Source organism: Callorhinchus milii, unplaced genomic scaffold (genome assembly GCF_018977255.1).
Source record: "Callorhinchus milii isolate IMCB2004 unplaced genomic scaffold, IMCB_Cmil_1.0 Scaffold5, whole genome shotgun sequence".
Taxonomy (NCBI): domain Eukaryota; kingdom Metazoa; phylum Chordata; class Chondrichthyes; order Chimaeriformes; family Callorhinchidae; genus Callorhinchus; species Callorhinchus milii.
This window is the reverse complement of record NW_024704746.1, coordinates 51,784,754-51,803,116: the sequence shown is the minus strand read 5'-3', so window position 1 is coordinate 51,803,116 and position 18,363 is coordinate 51,784,754. Positions and strand designations below refer to the sequence as shown.

At 51.4% G+C, this 18,363-nt stretch overlaps 1 protein-coding gene across 1 annotated transcript in view; it reads left to right on the top strand.

Annotated features, from left to right (window-relative positions):
• Positions 1 to 18,363, top strand: part of mical3a (microtubule associated monooxygenase, calponin and LIM domain containing 3a) — a 128,595-nt gene that overhangs the window by 46,417 nt on the left and 63,815 nt on the right. Inside the window, exons 5-15 of the mRNA XM_042335752.1 lie at positions 3,166 to 3,267; positions 4,150 to 4,305; positions 4,649 to 4,749; positions 6,495 to 6,752; positions 9,799 to 9,914; positions 10,295 to 10,421; positions 10,754 to 10,832; positions 11,246 to 11,393; positions 13,220 to 13,413; positions 15,267 to 15,367; positions 17,896 to 17,961. Of these exons, the coding sequence (XP_042191686.1) occupies positions 3,166 to 3,267; positions 4,150 to 4,305; positions 4,649 to 4,749; positions 6,495 to 6,752; positions 9,799 to 9,914; positions 10,295 to 10,421; positions 10,754 to 10,832; positions 11,246 to 11,393; positions 13,220 to 13,413; positions 15,267 to 15,367; positions 17,896 to 17,961 (1,448 nt within the window). The remainder of the gene's footprint in view (positions 1 to 3,165; positions 3,268 to 4,149; positions 4,306 to 4,648; positions 4,750 to 6,494; positions 6,753 to 9,798; positions 9,915 to 10,294; positions 10,422 to 10,753; positions 10,833 to 11,245; positions 11,394 to 13,219; positions 13,414 to 15,266; positions 15,368 to 17,895; positions 17,962 to 18,363) is intronic.

Sequence of the window (18,363 nt, the reverse complement as noted above, 5' to 3'; positions counted from 1 at the left end):
GTGTGGAGGGGGGCTGTGTGTGTGCGTGTGTGTGTGTGGAGGGGGACTGTGTGTGTGTGTGGAGGGGGCTCTGTGTGTGTGTGGAGGGGGGCTGTGTGTGTGCGTGTGTGTGTGTGGAGGGGGGCTGTGTGTGTGTGTGGAGGGGGGCTCTGTGTGTGTGTGGAGGGGGGCTGTGTGTGTGCGTGTGTGTGTGTGGAGGGGGGCTGTGTGTGTGCGTGTGTGGAGGAGGACTCTACCCGTATGTGTTTGACGGGTGGAGTGCTCTGGTTGTGTTAGTGGGTGTACACAGCCACACAGTGGAGGGTGGGCTCTGTGTGTGCACGCGTGTGGAGTGGGGGGGGGCTCTGTGTGTGCGCGTGTGTGAAGGGGGGACTCTGTGTGTGTGCGCTCATGTGGAGGCGGGGTTCTGTGTGTGTGTGTATGTGTGGAGGGGTTTGTGTGTGTGCGTGTGGTGGGGTGCTCTGTGTGTGCGTGCGTGTGGAGGGGGGAGCTCTGTGTGTGCACGCGTGTGGAGTGGTGGGGGCTCTGTGTGTGCGCGCGTGTGGAGTGGGGGGGGCTCTGTGTGTGCACGAGTGTGGAGTGGGGGGGGCTCTGTGTGTGCGCGCGTGTGGAGTGGGGGGGGGCTCTGTGTGTGCACGAGTGTGGAGTGGGGGGGGCTCTGTGTGTGCGCGCGTGTGGAGTGGGGGGGGCTCTGTGTGTGCGCGCGTGTCGAAGGGGATGCTCTGTGTGCGCGCGTGTGGAAGTGGAGGCTCTGTGTGTGCGCGTGTGTGGAGGGGGGCTCTATGTGTGTGTGCGCGTGTGGAGGCGGGGCTCTGTGTGTGCGCGCGTGTGGAGTGGGCGTTCTGTGTGTGCGTGCATGTGGGGTGGGGGGCTCTCTGTGAGTGCGTGTGTGTGGAGGGGCTCTGTGTGTGTGTGGAGGGAGGGCTCTGGGTGTGCGTGTAGAGGGGGGCTCTGTGTGTCTGTGTGTCTGTGTATGGAGGGGACTCTGTGTGTGTGGAGGGGGGGGGCTGTGTGTGTGTGTGTGGAGGGGGGCTCTGTGTGTGTGTGTGTGTGGAGGGGGCTCTGTGTGTGTGTGTGTGTGTGGAGGGGGCTCTGTGTGTGTGTGTGTGTGGAGGGGGGCTCTGTGTGTGTGTGTGTGTGTGTGGAGGGGGCTCTGTGTGTGTGTGTGTGTGTGTGTGTGTGTGTGTGTGTGTGGAGGGGGGCTCTGTGTGTGTGTGTGTGGAGGGGGGCTCTGTGTGTGTAGAGGGAGGCTCTGTGTGTGTGTGTGTGTGGAGGGGGGCTCTGTGTGTGTGTGTGTGGAGGGGGGCTCTGTGTGTGTGTGTGTGGAGGGAGGCTCTGTGTGTGTGTGTGTGGAGGGGGGCTGTGTGTGTGCGTGTGTGTGTGTGTGGAGGGGGGCTGTGTGTGTGTGTGTGTGTGGAGGGGGGCTGTGTGTGTGTGTGTGTGGAGGGGGGCTGTGTGTGTGTGTGTGTGTGTGTGTGTGTGTGTGGAGGGGGACTGTGTGTGTGTGTGTGGAGGGGGCTGTGTGTGTGTGTGTGTGGAGGGGGCTGTGTGTGTGTGTGTGTGGAGGGGGGGTGTGTGTGTGCGTGTGTGTGTGTGGAGGGGGGCTGTGTGTGTGCGTGTGTGTGTGTGGAGGGGGGCTGTGTGTGTGTGTGGGGGGGGCTGTGTGTGTGTGTGTGTGGAGGGGGGCTGTGTGTGTGTGTGTGTGTGGAGGGGGGCTGTGCGTGTGTGGAGGGGGACTGTGTGTGTGCGTGTGTGTGTGGAGGGGGGCTGTGTGTGTGCGTGTGTGTGTGTGGAGGGCTGTGTGTGTGCGTGTGTGTGTGTGGAGGGGGGCTGTGTGTGTGCGTGTGTGGAGGGGGACTGTGTGTGTGCGTGTGTGTGTGTGGAGGGGGGCTGTGTGTGCGTGTGTGTGTGTGGAGGGGGACTGTGTGTGTGCGTGTGTGTGTGTGGAGGGGGGCTGTGTGTGTGCGTGTGTGTGTGTGGAGGGGGGCTGTGTGTGTGTGTGTGTGTGTGTGGAGGGGGGCTCTGTGTGTGTGTGGAAGGGGCTGTGTGTGTGCGTGTGTGTGTGTGGAGGGGGGCTCTGTGTGTGTGTGGAAGGGGGCTGTGTGTGTGCGTGTGTGTGTGTGGAGGGCTCTGTGTGTGTGTGGAGGGGGGCTGTGTGTGTGCGTGTGTGGAGGGGGACTGTGTGTGTGTGTGGAGGGGGCTCTGTGTGTGTGTGGAGGGGGGCTGTGTGTGTGCGTGTGTGTGTGTGGAGGGGGGCTGTGTGTGTGCGTGTGTGTGTGTGGAGGGGGGCTCTGTGTGTGTGTGGAGGGGGGCTCTGTGTGTGTGTGGAGGGGGGCTGTGTGTGTGCGTGTGTGTGTGTGGAGGGGGGCTGTGTGTGTGCGTGTGTGGAGGAGGACTCTACCCGTATGTGTTTGACGGGTGGAGTGCTCTGGTTGTGTTAGTGGGTGTACACAGCTTTATTTACAAATCCCATCTGACCTCTTCACTAACTTGGGTTTGTTTTAAATATAAATCCTTTGGAACTCTGCAGTTCCATCGCTGGGAAACGTGAGCCCACATCTGACCACCTGCCAGGCTGCTCCTGTTTGAAGTCTGCTTTGTGTGGACTTTGGTGTCTCTTTTATGTCCCAGGCATGCGGTAACTGACTGTTACTCTGTCATGTATAGGGAGTTTTGCTCTTTATCTAACCCTTGCCAAATCTGATCTGGGAGGGCTGATGCGACAATGTAGAAGGAGATTTACTCTGAATAGTAACTCCACACATGCCCCCATTCTACTCCACTCTGTGCTGCAGGGACATGCCCCCAATCTCTTGAACTCCACCCCAGAGTCCTTCAGCTTCCCTCTCCCTCACCTCTTTCAATGTCCCTCTCCAAACTTTCCTCTTTTACCGCACCGTTGGTCATCTCTCTACCCCTCTTGGCTCCCACCCTCAGCACAAGTGCCAAGTCAGGACTGTCAAGCACCTTGGGACATCTTCCCAACATGAAAGACGCCATATAAATATAAGTTCGTTCACAGGTGTTATATTCATTGTGAATCCGTAAACTGAGCTATTATTGTGATGCTGCTGGGGTGTGTCTGTTGGTAACAGGAGTGTGTGTGGCTGCTCTGCCTATGGTTTCCTGTGATGTATTGATGGTCAGTGTTGCTCTCTGATTTAGCTTTGGGTTGGAGAGCGGATTTGAAACCTTCCGACAGCTCTGTGGCAGATTTCCAGTTTGAAGTTATAATTGGTGCAGACGGGCGGAGGAACACTCTGGAAGGTGAGTGGAGGAGGTCTTCCTGACTTCTTCCCTGGCAGTCTCGCAGGTAGACCTCTCATTTTTTTTCTGTTGATCCCTCTCTCTGTTTCTTTCCCTAGTTAACCTCTTTCATTCCCTGGTTGACTTTCCTTCCTTTGTGCTTTCTTGGGCTATTTTGTGATGTAGGAATATTAAAGAATGTGGAGGGAAAAGATTTAAACATATGACTTGATCTAATAAACTGACAGAAGAGGAATGGCAGATCCCTCCTGTTCCTATGATGGAACAACAGCAACAACTTGGATTTATATAGCGCCCTTCAAGCCGGATGGCGTCTCAGAGCACTTAAATGGGCTGCCACTTGTATACATTGGGCGGTACCCGTCATGAGATGATGTGTGAGAAATGATCACTTGGGGTCAGTATGTGATGGTGTGTGAGTGTTGATCACAGGGGGTCAGGATGTGACAGTGTGTGCCTGTTGATCACTGGGGGTCAGTATGTGATGGTGTGGGCATATTGATCACTAGCTCAGTATGTGATGATGTGGGCATGTTGATCACTGGGGGTCAATATGAGATGGTGTGTGCATGTTGATCACTGGGTGTCAGTATGTGATGGTGTAAAAGTGTTGATCACTGGAGGTCAATATATGATGGTGTTGAGTCTTGATCACTGAGGGTCAGTATGTGATGGTGTGGGCATGTTGATCACTGAGGGTCAGTATGTGATGGTGTGTGAGTGTTGATCACTGACAGTCAGTATGTGATAGTGTGTAGGAGTTGATGGCTCGGAGTCAGTATGTGATGGTGCGTGGGAGATGGGGACTGGGTTTCCCGCTGAGGAGGAGCAGCAGCCTCGGGGTAGCTCGCTCATTACTATTTAAAATCTTAATTTTTAAAGGGTTTCGGAGGAAAGAGTTTCGTGGCAAGTTAGCAATCGCCATCACAGCCAACTTCATCAACCGACACACCAGAGAGGAGGCAGCGGTGGAGGAGATCAGCGGCGTGGCATTTATCTTCAACCAGAAGTTCTTCCAGGACCTGCGGGAGGCCACAGGTTTGTCCCTGGTCCCTCCCAACAGTCAGGGTGACATTGCTCCGTGGGTCAGGGAGATTCAGGTTGTAGATCCATTGGCAATTTTCAAAAACAAAAGGGGTTTCCCCCGTTGTCCTGGGCAACAACCTCCCCCCCCCCCCAAATAAAATTGATCTTTCATGCTATGGCTGTTGGACATTCCTCTGTGCAAATTGGCTGCCGCATTCATTGACAAAATACACAATCACTACACTTTACAGTGAATCCTGTGAAACACTTGAGATGTCCCCCTGACATGAAGGGCTCTACATGAAATGCAAGGTTTCTTTTATTGTTTTTAACATTGTGCTTCTGTCTCCAACAGGTATCGATTTAGAGAACATTGTTTACTACAGAGATGATACGCACTACTTTGTGATGACTGCCAAAAAGCCTAGCCTCCTGAGTAAGGGCGTCATACTCCAGGTGGGTGTGACTCGCAGATCCCAGCACAGGAGAGCACCAATTCCAGCAGACTGGTCAGGAACGGTGGGAGACAGGGAAGGGGAAGCACGGAAAACAACAACAAATTGCATTTATGTAGCATCCTTCATGCAGGATAGCATCTTGGAGTACTTATCAGAAACAAAATAAGATATCACTGCTGTTGCGTTTTATATTGAATGAGCTGATTGTCTCCCAACTCAAGTGAGACACCTTCTACAACTCAGGGTGGCTGATAGTGCTGTTCTGATCTCAGTGTGTCATCACTTCAGAAGTTGTGCCATTTAAGCTCCACATTGAGACTTGGAATTGCATTGTTTCAGCTGACGCTCCAATGCAGTGCTGGGGGGGTGCTGTCGTTTGGATGAGATGTTAAACCAAGGTCCTGTAGGCGTTTCACCCACAAAACACACAGTCAAAACCACTTTACAGTATATCCTGTAGAGGTCTTGATGACATGTTAAAGTTCTATATGAAATGTAAGGATTATTAATATTATCTCAGTGAATGGCACCCATTGTAGTGCAGTGAAGAAAACTCCCTAAATCCCTTTGCCTTGTTCTCTCTCCCATTCCTCAAACCCTTTTAAGAACCTATCAACTATGGCTTCACTGAAATCCTGCATTCCCCCCCCTCCACCCATTTCTTTCTACCCAGCCCAATCATCCATGTCGTCTGTGACGCACTTGGAAACTTTATCCTATGTGAAAAAAACGGGGTTTGGAAGCTGCGTCAGCTGGTCCTGAACAGGAATCTAAAAACTGATGACAAACTGTACGTGACTCCGGAGTCCCCATGATTTCCTGAAATACATTTAGTGGTGTCAGTATGAGCAGCCGATCAGGTATTCAGTCTGCTGTTCAGATCCCTGGTCTGTGCTGAGTTAGCTGCTGCGATGCTGAAATATAAAACCCCTTAGTTGCAGGACCTGAAATCCCAACTGAGAGCGAGACCACGGGGAGTTATTCCGCTCCACTTTGCAAACTATTTTTTGGGTGATGAATATCCCACTATGTTCAGTTTGGCAGATTTAGGATTGTGGGAACAGGAGGAGGCCATTCAGACCATTGAGTATTTTAGATCATTGCCAAACCTTTTAATCTTTTTAACCATTTTCCCACCTTTTATGTCTATGCCCGAAATATCTGTATGAAGCTGATCTCCACAACGTTGACTGAGGATTCATCATCTCAACCCCCGCTCTTTGCAATTCTCCCTTTACCTTGCACCCTCTCATCCTGCCTAAAAAACATACCTTATGCTTAACGTCCTTAAATTTCATCATTTCTTCAAACCCTGCTTGGTGAACCAGCATTGTCACTGTAATAATAATAATAATCCTTGCATTGATATAGTGTTTTACAAGTCTTCGAGACGTCTCAAAGAGCTTCACAGAATATACTGTAAAGTGAATTGACTGTATATTTTGTGGGGGAAACGTGGCAGCCAATTGCGCACAGCAGTGTCCCACAAACTCATGGATTGAAGTCACCAAATTATTATTGTTTTTATCTACTTGAGAAATTATTATCAGGCGTGTGAAGTAAGGAAATTTACCCAAGGCTTCACCCTGCCGGGAATTGAACCTAGGACTCTCGCTTGCCCGGCAAGTACTCTAACCACTGAGCTACAGCACTCCACTGGTCTGACAGTGCCAGGACCACAAAAGTCACAGTGTTGCGGTCAGAATTCAGATAGCTATGACGTGTGTGTTTTTCCCATCCCAGGATTACCCTGACACAGACAGGTTGCTTTCCCGGAATAACGTGGATCAGGATGCACTGCTGAACTACGCCAGGGAGGCAGCCGACTTCTCCACCAATCAACAGCTCCCCCGCCTGGATTTTGCCATTAACCACTATGGGCAGCCTGACGTGGCCATGTTCGACTTCACGTGCATGTATGCTTCAGAAAATGCCTCATTGATCCGGGAGGAGAGCGGACAGCGTTTGCTGGTGACCCTGGTTGGGGACAGCTTATTGGAGGTCAGTGGAAGATTCAGTCAACTTCATCATGAAAGGTTTGCTATCATAGTTCAATGTCTATCCTAGTGACGGTCTCACTGTGTGGGCATTTTATACCCTGTCTTACTACTACTACTAGTGTGTAGTCACTACTGGTTATTTGTAGGTGTAGTCAATGTGTTGATTATTTGTGGGTGAAGTGCAGTTAACACGGTCGGCTCGCAAGCGAGAAGATCCTGGTTCGATTCCCGGTAGGGCGAAATCTTAGGCAAGTTTTCTTACTCCACATGCCTCTGTTTACCTAGTAATAAGTAGGAACACGGTTATTAGTCGATTGGCGGATCGCTTTCCGGGTGTAATAAACGCGTAAAATAAAATTATTAGTCCACGACTATTTGTGTCTTTCCAAGGTCTTGGAAAGAGTTGTCGCCTCCCAACTGCGCTCTTTCCTTTCCACCCATTCTCTTTTCGAACCCCTTCAGTCAGGTTTCCGTGCTGCCCATAGCACAGAAACTGCCCTGGTCAAGGTCACCAATGATATCCTGACCATCTGTGACCAGGGCTCCCTCTGTCTCCTCGTCCTCCTCGACCTATCGGCAGCATTCGATACGGTCGACCACGCTATCCTACTCCACCGCTTGTCCTCCCACCTCAACCTTCAAGGCACTGTCCTTGAATGGTTTAGGTCGTACCTTTCTCACCGTCTTCACTTTGTCTCGACGAATGGCTTCTCCTCCACCCCCCGCACTGTCTCATGTGGTGTCCCTCAGGGCTCTGTCCTCGGTCCCCTCCTCTTCACCCTCTATATGCTCCCCCTCGGTGACATCATCCGCAGACATGGAGTTAACTTCCACATGTATGCGGATGACACCCAACTCTACCTTTCCTCCTCTACTCTCAACTCCACGACCACCGATGTCCTGACAGCCTGCCTGTCCGACATCGAGTCCTGGACGAGAGACAACTTTCTTCAGCTCAACGTGCGAAAAACCGAGGCCCTCCTGATTGGCTCACGTCAGCGCCTCCGCACCTCAGGCGCTGACACCATCAGCATCCAAGGCTGCACTCTCCACCTCTCAAAGCCAGTCAGGAACCTCGGCGTTTTGTTCGACCCTGAGCTGTCCTTTCTCCCTCACATCCGCACCACAACTGGCACCGCCTTCCATCACCTCCGGAACATCGCCAGACTACGGCATTACCTCACCCCTCACGCTGCTGAAACCCTGGTCCACGCCTTTGTCACCTCAAGGCTGGACTATGGGAACTCTCTCCTCGCCGGCCTTCCCGCCACCTCCCTCCACAAGCTGCAGGTCATTCAGAACTCTGCAGCTCGTGTACTGTCCCGCACCAGGCTTCGGGACCACATCACTCCCACCCTCGCTCGCCTCCACTGGCTCCCCATCCCCCAGAGGATTGAATTCAAGATCCTCATCCTCACCTACAAGGCCATTCACGGCCTTGCTCCCTCCTACCTCTCCAACCTACTATCCCCCTACCTACCTGCCCGTACCCTCCGTTCCTCTGGCTCCGGTCTGCTCCACGTCCCCCGCCCCAACCGCCCTACCATCGGTGGTCGGGCCTTCAGCCTCTCAGCCCCCAGGCTCTGGAACTCCATCCCCCAGTGCCTTCGCCGCCTCCTCCCTTTCCTCCTTCAAGGCCGGTCTCAAAACCTTTCTCTTTGACCGTGCCTTCAGCTCCCCTCTCGACTCTCTTCCCCCTCCTCGCTCCCTCCCTTCCCTCCCCTCACCCTGACCATTTCCCCCTCCTCTCTCCCTCCCTTCCCTCCCCTCACCCTGACCATTTCCCCCCTGCTCGGGTCATGACCCAACTGTGCAGCGCCTTTGGACGTCCTCCTGACGTGAAAGGCGCTTTACAAATGGAATCTTGTTGTTGTTGTTGTTGTTGTGGGACATTGCTGTGTGCAATTGGCTGCCATGTTTCACCAACAAAATACACAGTTAATTCAATTTACAGTATATTCAGTGAAGCGGTTTGACCCGTCTTTGAGATGTGATAAGGTACCATATTGAATGCAAGGATTATTAGGATTATTATTATAGTTCTTGCAGTATTTTCTCTGGGCTTTTGCTTAGGAACTGAGCACTCTGTGTGGTCCGTGATTCTGTGCGGTCCACAATTGTGTGATTCATAGTTTACAGAATTGGTTTTATCTGCCGATGGCATATAATATTGTATACATTCAAGCTGCACTTTAAAACAAGCAAACACTACTAAATAATAACAATAAAAATGTTTCATGTTTACTCTATACAATATCTGACCACCATCTATTATTCCTGTAGCCTGTAGCTACAGTCCTGGAGTCCTGTAGCTCAGTGGTTAGAGCACTCGCTTTGCAAGTGAGAGACCTGAGTTCAATTCCAGGCAGAGGGCAAAACCTTGGGCAAGTTTCCTTACTCCACACAGAGCTTAATAATAATCCCTCCAAAACCAAAAACAATAATAAATTGGTCATTTGCAATCTACGACTGTTTGTGGGACATTGCGCGCAATTGGCTGCCGCGTTCGCCCACAAATATACAGTCAATTCACTTTACAGTGTGTTCTGTGAAGCGCTTTGGGACGTCCTCCCGACGTGAAAAGCGCTATATCAAATGCAAGGATTATTATTATTATATTATTATTATTATCTAGTGGCTAATCTGTTTATCTTGTGTTAGTCCACTTAAATCAGTTGTAAAACACATTCAGCTTGCAAAAACATGAATAATAAAAAAACTTGCTCTTTCCTTCTCTGAACAAATCCTCTTTGTGTTTGAATGAAAATGCAAATCATGACATAGTCATAGCGTCAACACGAACAGAAGACCTGCTTAAAGCATAGCAGTGCCATGCTGTTGGCCAGTTTATAATGCACATTTTACGCTAAAACAGGAGAACAGTCAATGAGCTTGTAGATAGAATTTGAGGCGGGGGCTGAGCCCTCTCTAGCCCTAGCCACCCACCACCAATAGGCAGTGTGTAGGGAGTTCACACCCTTCCCCGCTCTTGTCTGGCTTCTTTTCGTCTCCTGCAATGTTCCTGTGTGTTTATTTTTTTCTTCCAGCCGTTCTGGCCAATGGGAACTGGCATTGCCCGAGGATTTCTGGCTGCGTTCGATTCTGCCTGGATGGTGCAAAAATGGGCACAGGACACAAACCCCTTGAGCATTGTGGCAGAGAGGTGAGTCCTCCTTGTGTGCTTCTCCTTTTCCCTCTGGTCACTTCCTGGGCAAATACACAGCTGGGTCACCCTCTTTGCCAGATCAAACTCTCTTATTCACCACCAGGGCATTGCACCCTCCTTAGAGTGAAATCAGTTGGAGGGTATTGACTAATGGGTGACGTCACATTCATCTGACTCTTCCCAGCTTCTCCCTGATGTGACCACTCCAGCCAGTGTGAGTGTGACCTCTCCAGACAATGCCACCATGACCTAACCTAAGACCCCTCTCCTGATAACTCCCTGTATCCTTTAATACTCCTGCTCTTTAAGAATCTGTCATTATCTTTCCAAAAAATTAATGGATTTTTCCTCAGAGGATGTATCTGCTTGATTTCCAGGGAACTGATTTACAGATTGTTGCCTCAGACAACGCCACAGAATATCAATAAGAACTTCAACCAGTACAGCATTGACCCCAGCACCCGCTACCCGAAACTCAATCTCCAGATCACTTCAACTGATCAGGTACTGTCCCCCCGCTCAGGTAATTCTAAACTTCATTCAAGGTTAACGAAGAACTGTCTACCTCTTTTGGTAACTATTAACAATCGTGTCAGTGTTGAAAACGGAAAATTTACTCCTGTTGAACTGGCCAACAGTCTTCCAGAGAAACTAATCATTCATCACGTGGCTGTATGATCGAATTCGCTATGTATAAATGTGCTGCAATGTTAGCCGATTAAGAATTCTCACGATAATTTACAGTAATTTTTGTTAAGGACCTTGAGATGTTGAGATGTGATAATGTGAAAAGCGAGTTCTTTGTTTCTCTCTGTGACTGGCCTTGTCATCGACAGGTCCGGCACTTGTATAATCCCGGTCAGGGGAAAGAGTTGGAAGTCCAACTTCCTCGCACCCCATCCATCAAGCCCAATGGTGAGTTATTGCAGAAATACAGGCAGATCAAATTCCCATCAAAACCACTTAGATTTCTTTGCACGACTCGTATTAATCACCTCCTAACTTGTAACGCCGCTTCCCTATCCTCCATTACTCCCACACTTACCAGAGGCCTTGAATCATTGGAGTTGACATTCTGACTTGAAAATGTGTACGCACTTACCAGCCTTCTCACAAGAGAATCGCATTCAATCGCGGGAAACGTAGTTTTCATCTGTCACCGCATAAGCAGAAGAACTTCAGAAGAAAGTGCAGTTCAATATCTGTGTGCCGGGTGGGTGGGCTGTTGTGGCTTGTACTGGTGATTTCTTGTTACGCCTGTTTGTTGAAGCCAGGCATGTGGAGGGTCAGCCATGCTGCTAACAGTACACCAATTCCCTCCTTATCAGAAAGCATGGCCCGTGCCCACAAACTGCTCACCTGGTGCCAGAAGCAGACGCAGGGTTACAAGAATGTCAATGTAGTTGATCTGACTTCTTCGTGGAAAAGTGGCCTGGCGCTCTCCGCCATCATCCATCGCTATCGACCAGACCTAATGTGAGTCATGGGTGGAATGTGGGGCCTGAGGGCTGTCAGCACGAGAGAGAGGGAGAGAGAAAGAGAGAGATTTAGTGACCTCATAACAGGGCTCAGTCACTCTCTCTTTCTCTGTCTCTCTTTTTCTCTCTCTTTACTCTCTCACAACTCTATTTCCAACTCTTTCTGTTTGTCTTTTTTCTCCTTTCAAATGAGAGTTAACTCCCAACTCTCTCTGTGAGTGTAACTCTCTCTGTTTACCCTCAGGGTATTTCCAGGCTGATCTCTCCAGTGTCTGAATGTCAGGGTGGGATTGTCTGTAACCTATTCACCAAGTTAGTAACATGTTTAAAGTGAGGATCCAATGTGGTGGGTATTGCCTGATTTTCCTCTGTCTTTTCCACACATTTCCAAATCAGGGTTCAGGTGAAATAACAGGTAAACACCTCTCAACTGTGTGTGAGAGAGAGAGAGACCTGTCACTGAGGGCGGGGGCTTTCCACTCGACTCCTGCTAACCCTCCTCTAACACGTAGGATGGACAAGCAGTGAGAAGTGTAATAATTCCTTCAAAACAAATTAAAATAATTTGGTCACTCAATCCACAGCTGTTTGTGGGACACTGCTGTGCGGAATTGGCTGCCATGTTTCTCCCACACAATATACACTTTATAGTATATTCTGTGAAGCACTGAGACATCTCGAAGACGTGATAAGGCGCTATATCAAAATGCAAGGATTATTATTATATATAAGTTTTAAATTCTAGCAGAACCCCAACATAGACTCTGGGTCACCAATTCTTGCCTCTGACCAACCTGCGCCTAATACCTGGGATCAAATAGCTAATACCTGCATCCTTCAAGGGAGATAGTGCTTATTCCATTCCAGGTGCATGGAAATTTTGATGCATATGTGGGACTCTTCATAGTTTGGTTTGGATATTCCTAATGACAGTGATGGGTTTCTGTGTGTGAAAGACACCTGGCCGACCACCCCAGTTCCCGGAGAAAAATGACTGAATGAGATAGAATGTGCACAGTAGGAAATATCCCTTGGTCTTCTGCCAACATTCGCACTCAGTTACCCCTTCAGCCCATTTTTCACACTCTTTTTGAACCCAAATAATAATTATAATAATAATCCTCGCATTTGATTTAGCGCCTTATCGCGTATTTGAGTAGTCTCAAAGCGCTTCACAAAATCTGAAGTGTAGTCCCAGAGCGTAGTAGTTAAAGCACGTGCCTCGCAAGCGAGAGGACGCAGTTTCAATTCCCGGCTGGGCAGGACGAAAGATTAGCCAAGTTTCCTTACTCCACACGCCTCTGTTTGCCCAGTAAGCAGGAACCCAATAGTTAAGTTGATTGGTGGATTGCTTTCTGGGGTTAATAATTGGTTACTCAATCCATCGCTGTTTGGGACGCTTCTGTGGACAATTGGCTGCCGCATATGGCCCACAAAATACAGTCAATTCATTTCACAGTGTATTCTGTGAAACGCTTTGACATGTATGAAAGATGTGATAATATCAAATGCAAATATTATATAATTATAATACACTATGAAGTGGATTGACTTGCCTGAAATTTCACCCCCCCATGAATTGAACCTGGGGCTCTCTCACTGGAGAGGTAAGTGCAAAAATTTAAGAGTCCCCGAATGATCCAACCACCAACATAGATCACCTGGTATCATCTCGGATTCTCAGTGTAACAGCTGAGCTGAGGGTTGGTGGCAGTGAGTTGGAAGCAACTCGCCTCTTCCTGCTGCTCTACCCTTAACAGTTTAAATACGTGCTTTATTTCTCTCCGCTCTTCCCCCCCTCCCCCCCCACTCTCGTTATATCAGAGAATTTGACAGTCTGGATGAAAAAGATGTGGAGAAGAACAATCAGATGGCATTTGACTTGGCAGAACACGAGTTTGGAATCTCTCCGATCATGACAGGGAAGGACATGGCGTCTGTGGAGGAGCCGGACAAGCTCAGCATGGTCATGTACCTGACCCAATTTTATGAGATGTTGAAGGACGTGACCCCTGAAGGTGAGCTTTGCCAACACACAGCAGCTGCCTGTGCACCAATGTGCTGTGCACCAGTCTGGCTGTATTCAAGGTGTGAGTTACTCGCTGTATGTGAGCTCTTCCTGTGTACAGGGTATGAGTGCTCGCTGTATGGTGTTCTGTCTCGCTCTCGCCCCTCGCTCTCCAAACCCCACCGACACCCCCCCCCCCTCCTCAATACCCCTACATCGACACTGCCCCCCCCCTCGACACCCCCCCTCTCCTTCGACACTCTCCCTCGACACCCCCCTCCCTCGAACACACCCCCCTCCCTCAACACCCCCCCCCTCCCTAGACACACTTCACTTCACAGTGTATTCTGTGAAGCGCTTTGACATGTATGAAAGATGTGATAAGGCGCTTTGACGTGTATGAACGATGTGCACCCTCCCTCGACACACAGCCCCCTCCCTCGACAACCCTCCCCTCCCACCCTCGACCGCAGGCCCCCTCCCTCGACCGCAGGCCCCCTCCCTCGACCGCAGGCCCCCTCCCTCGACCGCAGGCCCCCTCCCTCGACCGCAGGCCCCCTCCCTCGACTGCAGGCCCCCTCCCTCGACTGCAGCCCCCTCCCTCGACCGCAGCCCCCCTCCCTCCACCGCAGCCCCCCTCCCTCCACCGCAGCCCCCCTCCCTCCACCGCAGCCCCCCTCCCTCCACCGCAGCCCCCTCCCTCCACCGCAGCCCCCCTCCCTCCACCGCAGCCCCCCTCCCTCCACCGCAGCACCCCCCCTCCACCAAAGCATCCCTCCCTCCACCGCACTCCCCTCTCACTTCACCACAGCTCCCCTCCCTCCACCGCAGCCCCCCCTCCCTCCACCGCAGCCCCCCCTCCCTCCACCGCAGCCCCCCCTCCCTCCACCGCAGCCCCCCTCACTCCACCGCAGCCGCCCTTCCCTCCACCACAGCCCCTCCACCGCAGCACCCCCCTCCCTCCACCGCAGCCCCCCTCCCTCCATCGCAGCCCCCCTCCACCGCAGCCCCCCTCCCTCCACCGAAGCATCCCTCCCTCCACCGCACCCCGCTCTCACTCCACCACAGCTCCCCTCCCTCCACCGCAGCCTCCCCCTCCCTCCACCGCAGCCTCCCCCTCCCTCCACCGCAGCCTCCCCCTCCCTCCACCGCAGCCTGCCCTCCTTCCACCGCAGCCCCCCCTCCCTCCACCGCAGCCCCCCTCCCTCCACCGCAGCCCCCCACTCCCTCCACCGCAGCCCCCCACTCCCTCCACCGCAGCACCCCCCTACCTCCACCGCAGCCCCCCCTACCTCCACCGCAGCCCCCCCTGCCTCCACTGAAGCCCCCCTCCCTCCACCGAAGCTCCCCTCCCTCCACCGCAGAACCCCCCTCCCTCCACCGCAGACTCTCCCTCCCCCGACCGCACGCGGCCCCCTCGACCGCACACGCTCCCCCCCTCCGACCGCACGCGCTCCTCCCCCACCCTCCGACCGCATGCGCCCCCCCCCCCACCCTCCGACCGCACGCGCCTCCCCCCCCTCCAACCGCACGCGCCCCCCTCCTCCAACCACATGCATCCCCCCCTCCGACCGCACGCACTCTCAATCCCTCAGCCTCACCCTCACTCTCTCTTATTGTCACTCTCTCTCACTGTCACTCACTATTTCAGCCTCACCGTCACTCTCTCACCCTCACTCTTTCTCTCTCACTGTCACTGTCTCTCACTGGCACTCTCTCTCATTGTCACTCTCTCTCACTGTCACCCTCACTCTCTCACCATCGCTCTCTCACTGTCGTGCTCTCTGTCACTCTTGCCATTTTTCTGTGATGGCTCTGAGAAGTTAGTGCAGACAGTAACTGGGATAATTCTCTCTGTTAAAGAATACCTGCAGGGCTTTCATCAAAAATCTGATAATCTGCCTGGGAAATCACCAATCTCCTTCCTGAGCAAACTGGGACAAAGTCTTAGCAAGCGTGTGAAGGTAAGGGCCTCGGGTGGGGTGGGGGGCTGTGGCTGAGTCTTGTGTCGGTCATCCTGTCTATTCAATGAGTGTGTCACACTGACATCTGTCAATGATTTTGTCTGTACAGTGAGTGTGTCACACTGACACCTGTCAGTCGTCCTGTCTCTGTAGTGACTGTGTGACTTGGAGATTAGTCAGAAATCGTGTTCATACAGTGTGTGTGTCAAATTGATGCCGGATATGTTACTGATGAGCCGGGTTGGTAGGCACTGCTGATGACACCCCAGCCAGCCTTATCGGTAGCATTTGGAAAGGCAGACCAGTCAGCTCCCATTCACCTGCAAGCCAAAGCCCTAACGGGTAGGGTGGTCCTAGCTGGACAACCAGCAGGAAGGATGCCAGACAGTGTTTTCAATGGCAAAGCATGCGGTTTTAGCTGGTTAGACTCTGTCTGTCCAGCGCCTTGGGACGTCCTCCCGAGTGAAAGGCGCTATACAAATATAATGTTGTTGTTGTTACGAACACTCTGAGGATCCCAAGCCTTGGCTTCTGCCAACCTGCACCTAATACTCTCTAGAATTATGTTAGCCTTGGACTGATGCCTGGACAACTCTCACCCACAAGTTACTGACAGACTTCACACTCCCATCATGCCAGTTCTTGCCAGGCTCCACTAGGTCCCTGTTGTAGAATGGATCAATTTCAAGATCCTTACTCTGTCTTCATTTCCTTGCATCTCCCTACCTCTCCGATCTGCTCACACTCCACTACCCCCTGCCTTTGATGATCTGGCTTGGGTGTGCTGCACATCCCTTCTACTCCACCATAGGCAGATGTGTTTTCAGCCACTGTGCCCCGAATCTCTGGAACTCCCTGCCTCTGTCTTGTCCGCTCTTTGCCCACCTTCAAATCACGCCTGAAGACTTTCCTCTTCAACCGTATGTTTGGTCACCCGAGCTGGAAAGAGAGGGGAGGTCCACAATCTGTAGCTCCACAAGCTGACGAGGAATATTCAGAACTCTGCCACTCATGTCCTCTCCCACACTAAGCTCCGTGAATCTATCACCCCCATCCTCACCCAGCTTCACTGGCTCCCCATCCCTCAGAGATACAATTTAAAATCCTCATCCTACCCTTCAGAGCTCTCCATGGCCTTGCTCCTTCCCACCTCTGTGACTTGCTAACGCCATATCGACCTGTCCACTCCCTCAAACATACAATACAAAATTACATTTACACTTCGGAAAGATGTCCCAAGGTGCTGGCCAGTAAGGGATTTGGACCCTAGCGGGGAGGGTTGGGATCAGGGAGGGTAGGAGGATAGCCGAAGGCACGGTTGAAGAGGAGGGTCTTGAGACGTACCTTGAAGGAGGCAAGGGAGGGAGAGAGGTGAAGGGACTGTGGGAGGAGTTCCAAAGGGTGGGGGGGGCAGAGAGGATGAAGGTCTGACCGCCGATCGAGGGGCAGGCAGGGCAGAGTATGTAGAGCAGGCTACAGCGGATAGGTTGATATGGGGTTAGCAGGTCACAAAGCGAGGAAGGAGCAAGGCAATGGAGGCCCTAGAAGATGAGAACAAGGATTTTGAACTCTGTCCGCTGGGAGATGCGGAGACAGTGGAGCCGGGCGAGGGCGGGGGTGATAGAGTCACAGAGTCTCGGAGAGGAAACAAGCTGCAGAGTTCTGAATGATCTGTAGCTCGTGGAGGGAAAAGTTGGGAAGGCTGACAAGTATTAAATTGTCACTAGAAAGTTAGCACTCATCCAGGACTTGATGTCTGATAGACATTCTGTCAGTGGTTCTGGAGTCGAGGGTGGAGGCAGAGAGATAGAGTTCAGTGTCATCCGCATCCATGTGGAAGTTGACCCCATATCTGTGGATGATGTCACCAAAAGGGAGCATATAGAGAGGAGGGGACCAAGGACAAAGCCCTGAGGAATGCCACACGAGTCAGTGCAGGGGCTGGAGGAGAAGCCGTTTGAGGAGACTAAGTGGAGATGGTGTGAGAGGTAGGATCTGAACCACTCCAGGACAGAACCATGAAGGTTCAATTGAGAGGTGGTGGAGGATAGAGTGGTCAACAGTATCAAAGGCAGCAGAGAGGTCAAGGAGTACGGGGAGACACCTCGGGTGCAAACCCTTGACTATCCAACCCTTGACTATTGAACGCTCTGAGACGCTGCCCACGTGAAGGGCGCTATATAAATGCAAATTGTTGTTGCCACACTGACACCTATGAGTCATTCTCTATACAGTGATTGTCATTACTGAGAACTGTCAGCCATCCTCTCTGTTTGGTTCAGTGGCATCACAATTCTCCCCTCACACAATGACCAGGCAAGTGAATGCCAAGTGTCATCACTAACAAATTGCTCAGGAAGGGAGACATCTGTGGAATTGTTGACAGTTGACAGTCAACCCCCTCCTCATACCCTGGTGGAGGGGGAGGATAGCAAACCACGCAGTAAATCTGTGCTCAGAAGTGTGCCTATAGCGAACTCTCAGGAATTTAGCTCTCTGTTTGTTGACATTTATTTCTGCACTTTTAGGATAACACTGAAGAAGTTGCTAGTGTAGGACAGTTGAGAACAAAATTTCAGCGAGATCAGAGAAATGTAAGTGATTCTGTTCTTCATGTACATAGCACTGCCTGCTGGTGAATATCTGCACTGACATGGTGGGACCACAATGTATTACCTCTGAAGTCAGGTACACAGCCCTGGTTAGAAACAGATTAAAGCCCCCTCTGCACTGTTTCATTGAGCACTCTCAAGTTAGATACAGCAAACCACACACACAAAAAACACGCACACAAACCACAACATGAAACGACTGGTTGTGGGACACTGCTGTGTGCGTGGCTGTCCCGTTTTGCCCACAAAATACACAAATTTACAATATATTCTTTGAAGTGCTTTGATACGTCTCAATGACATGATCAGGCGCTATATCAAATGCAAGGATTATTATGATACGCACACTTACCCATATACATACACAATTATATGTACACACAC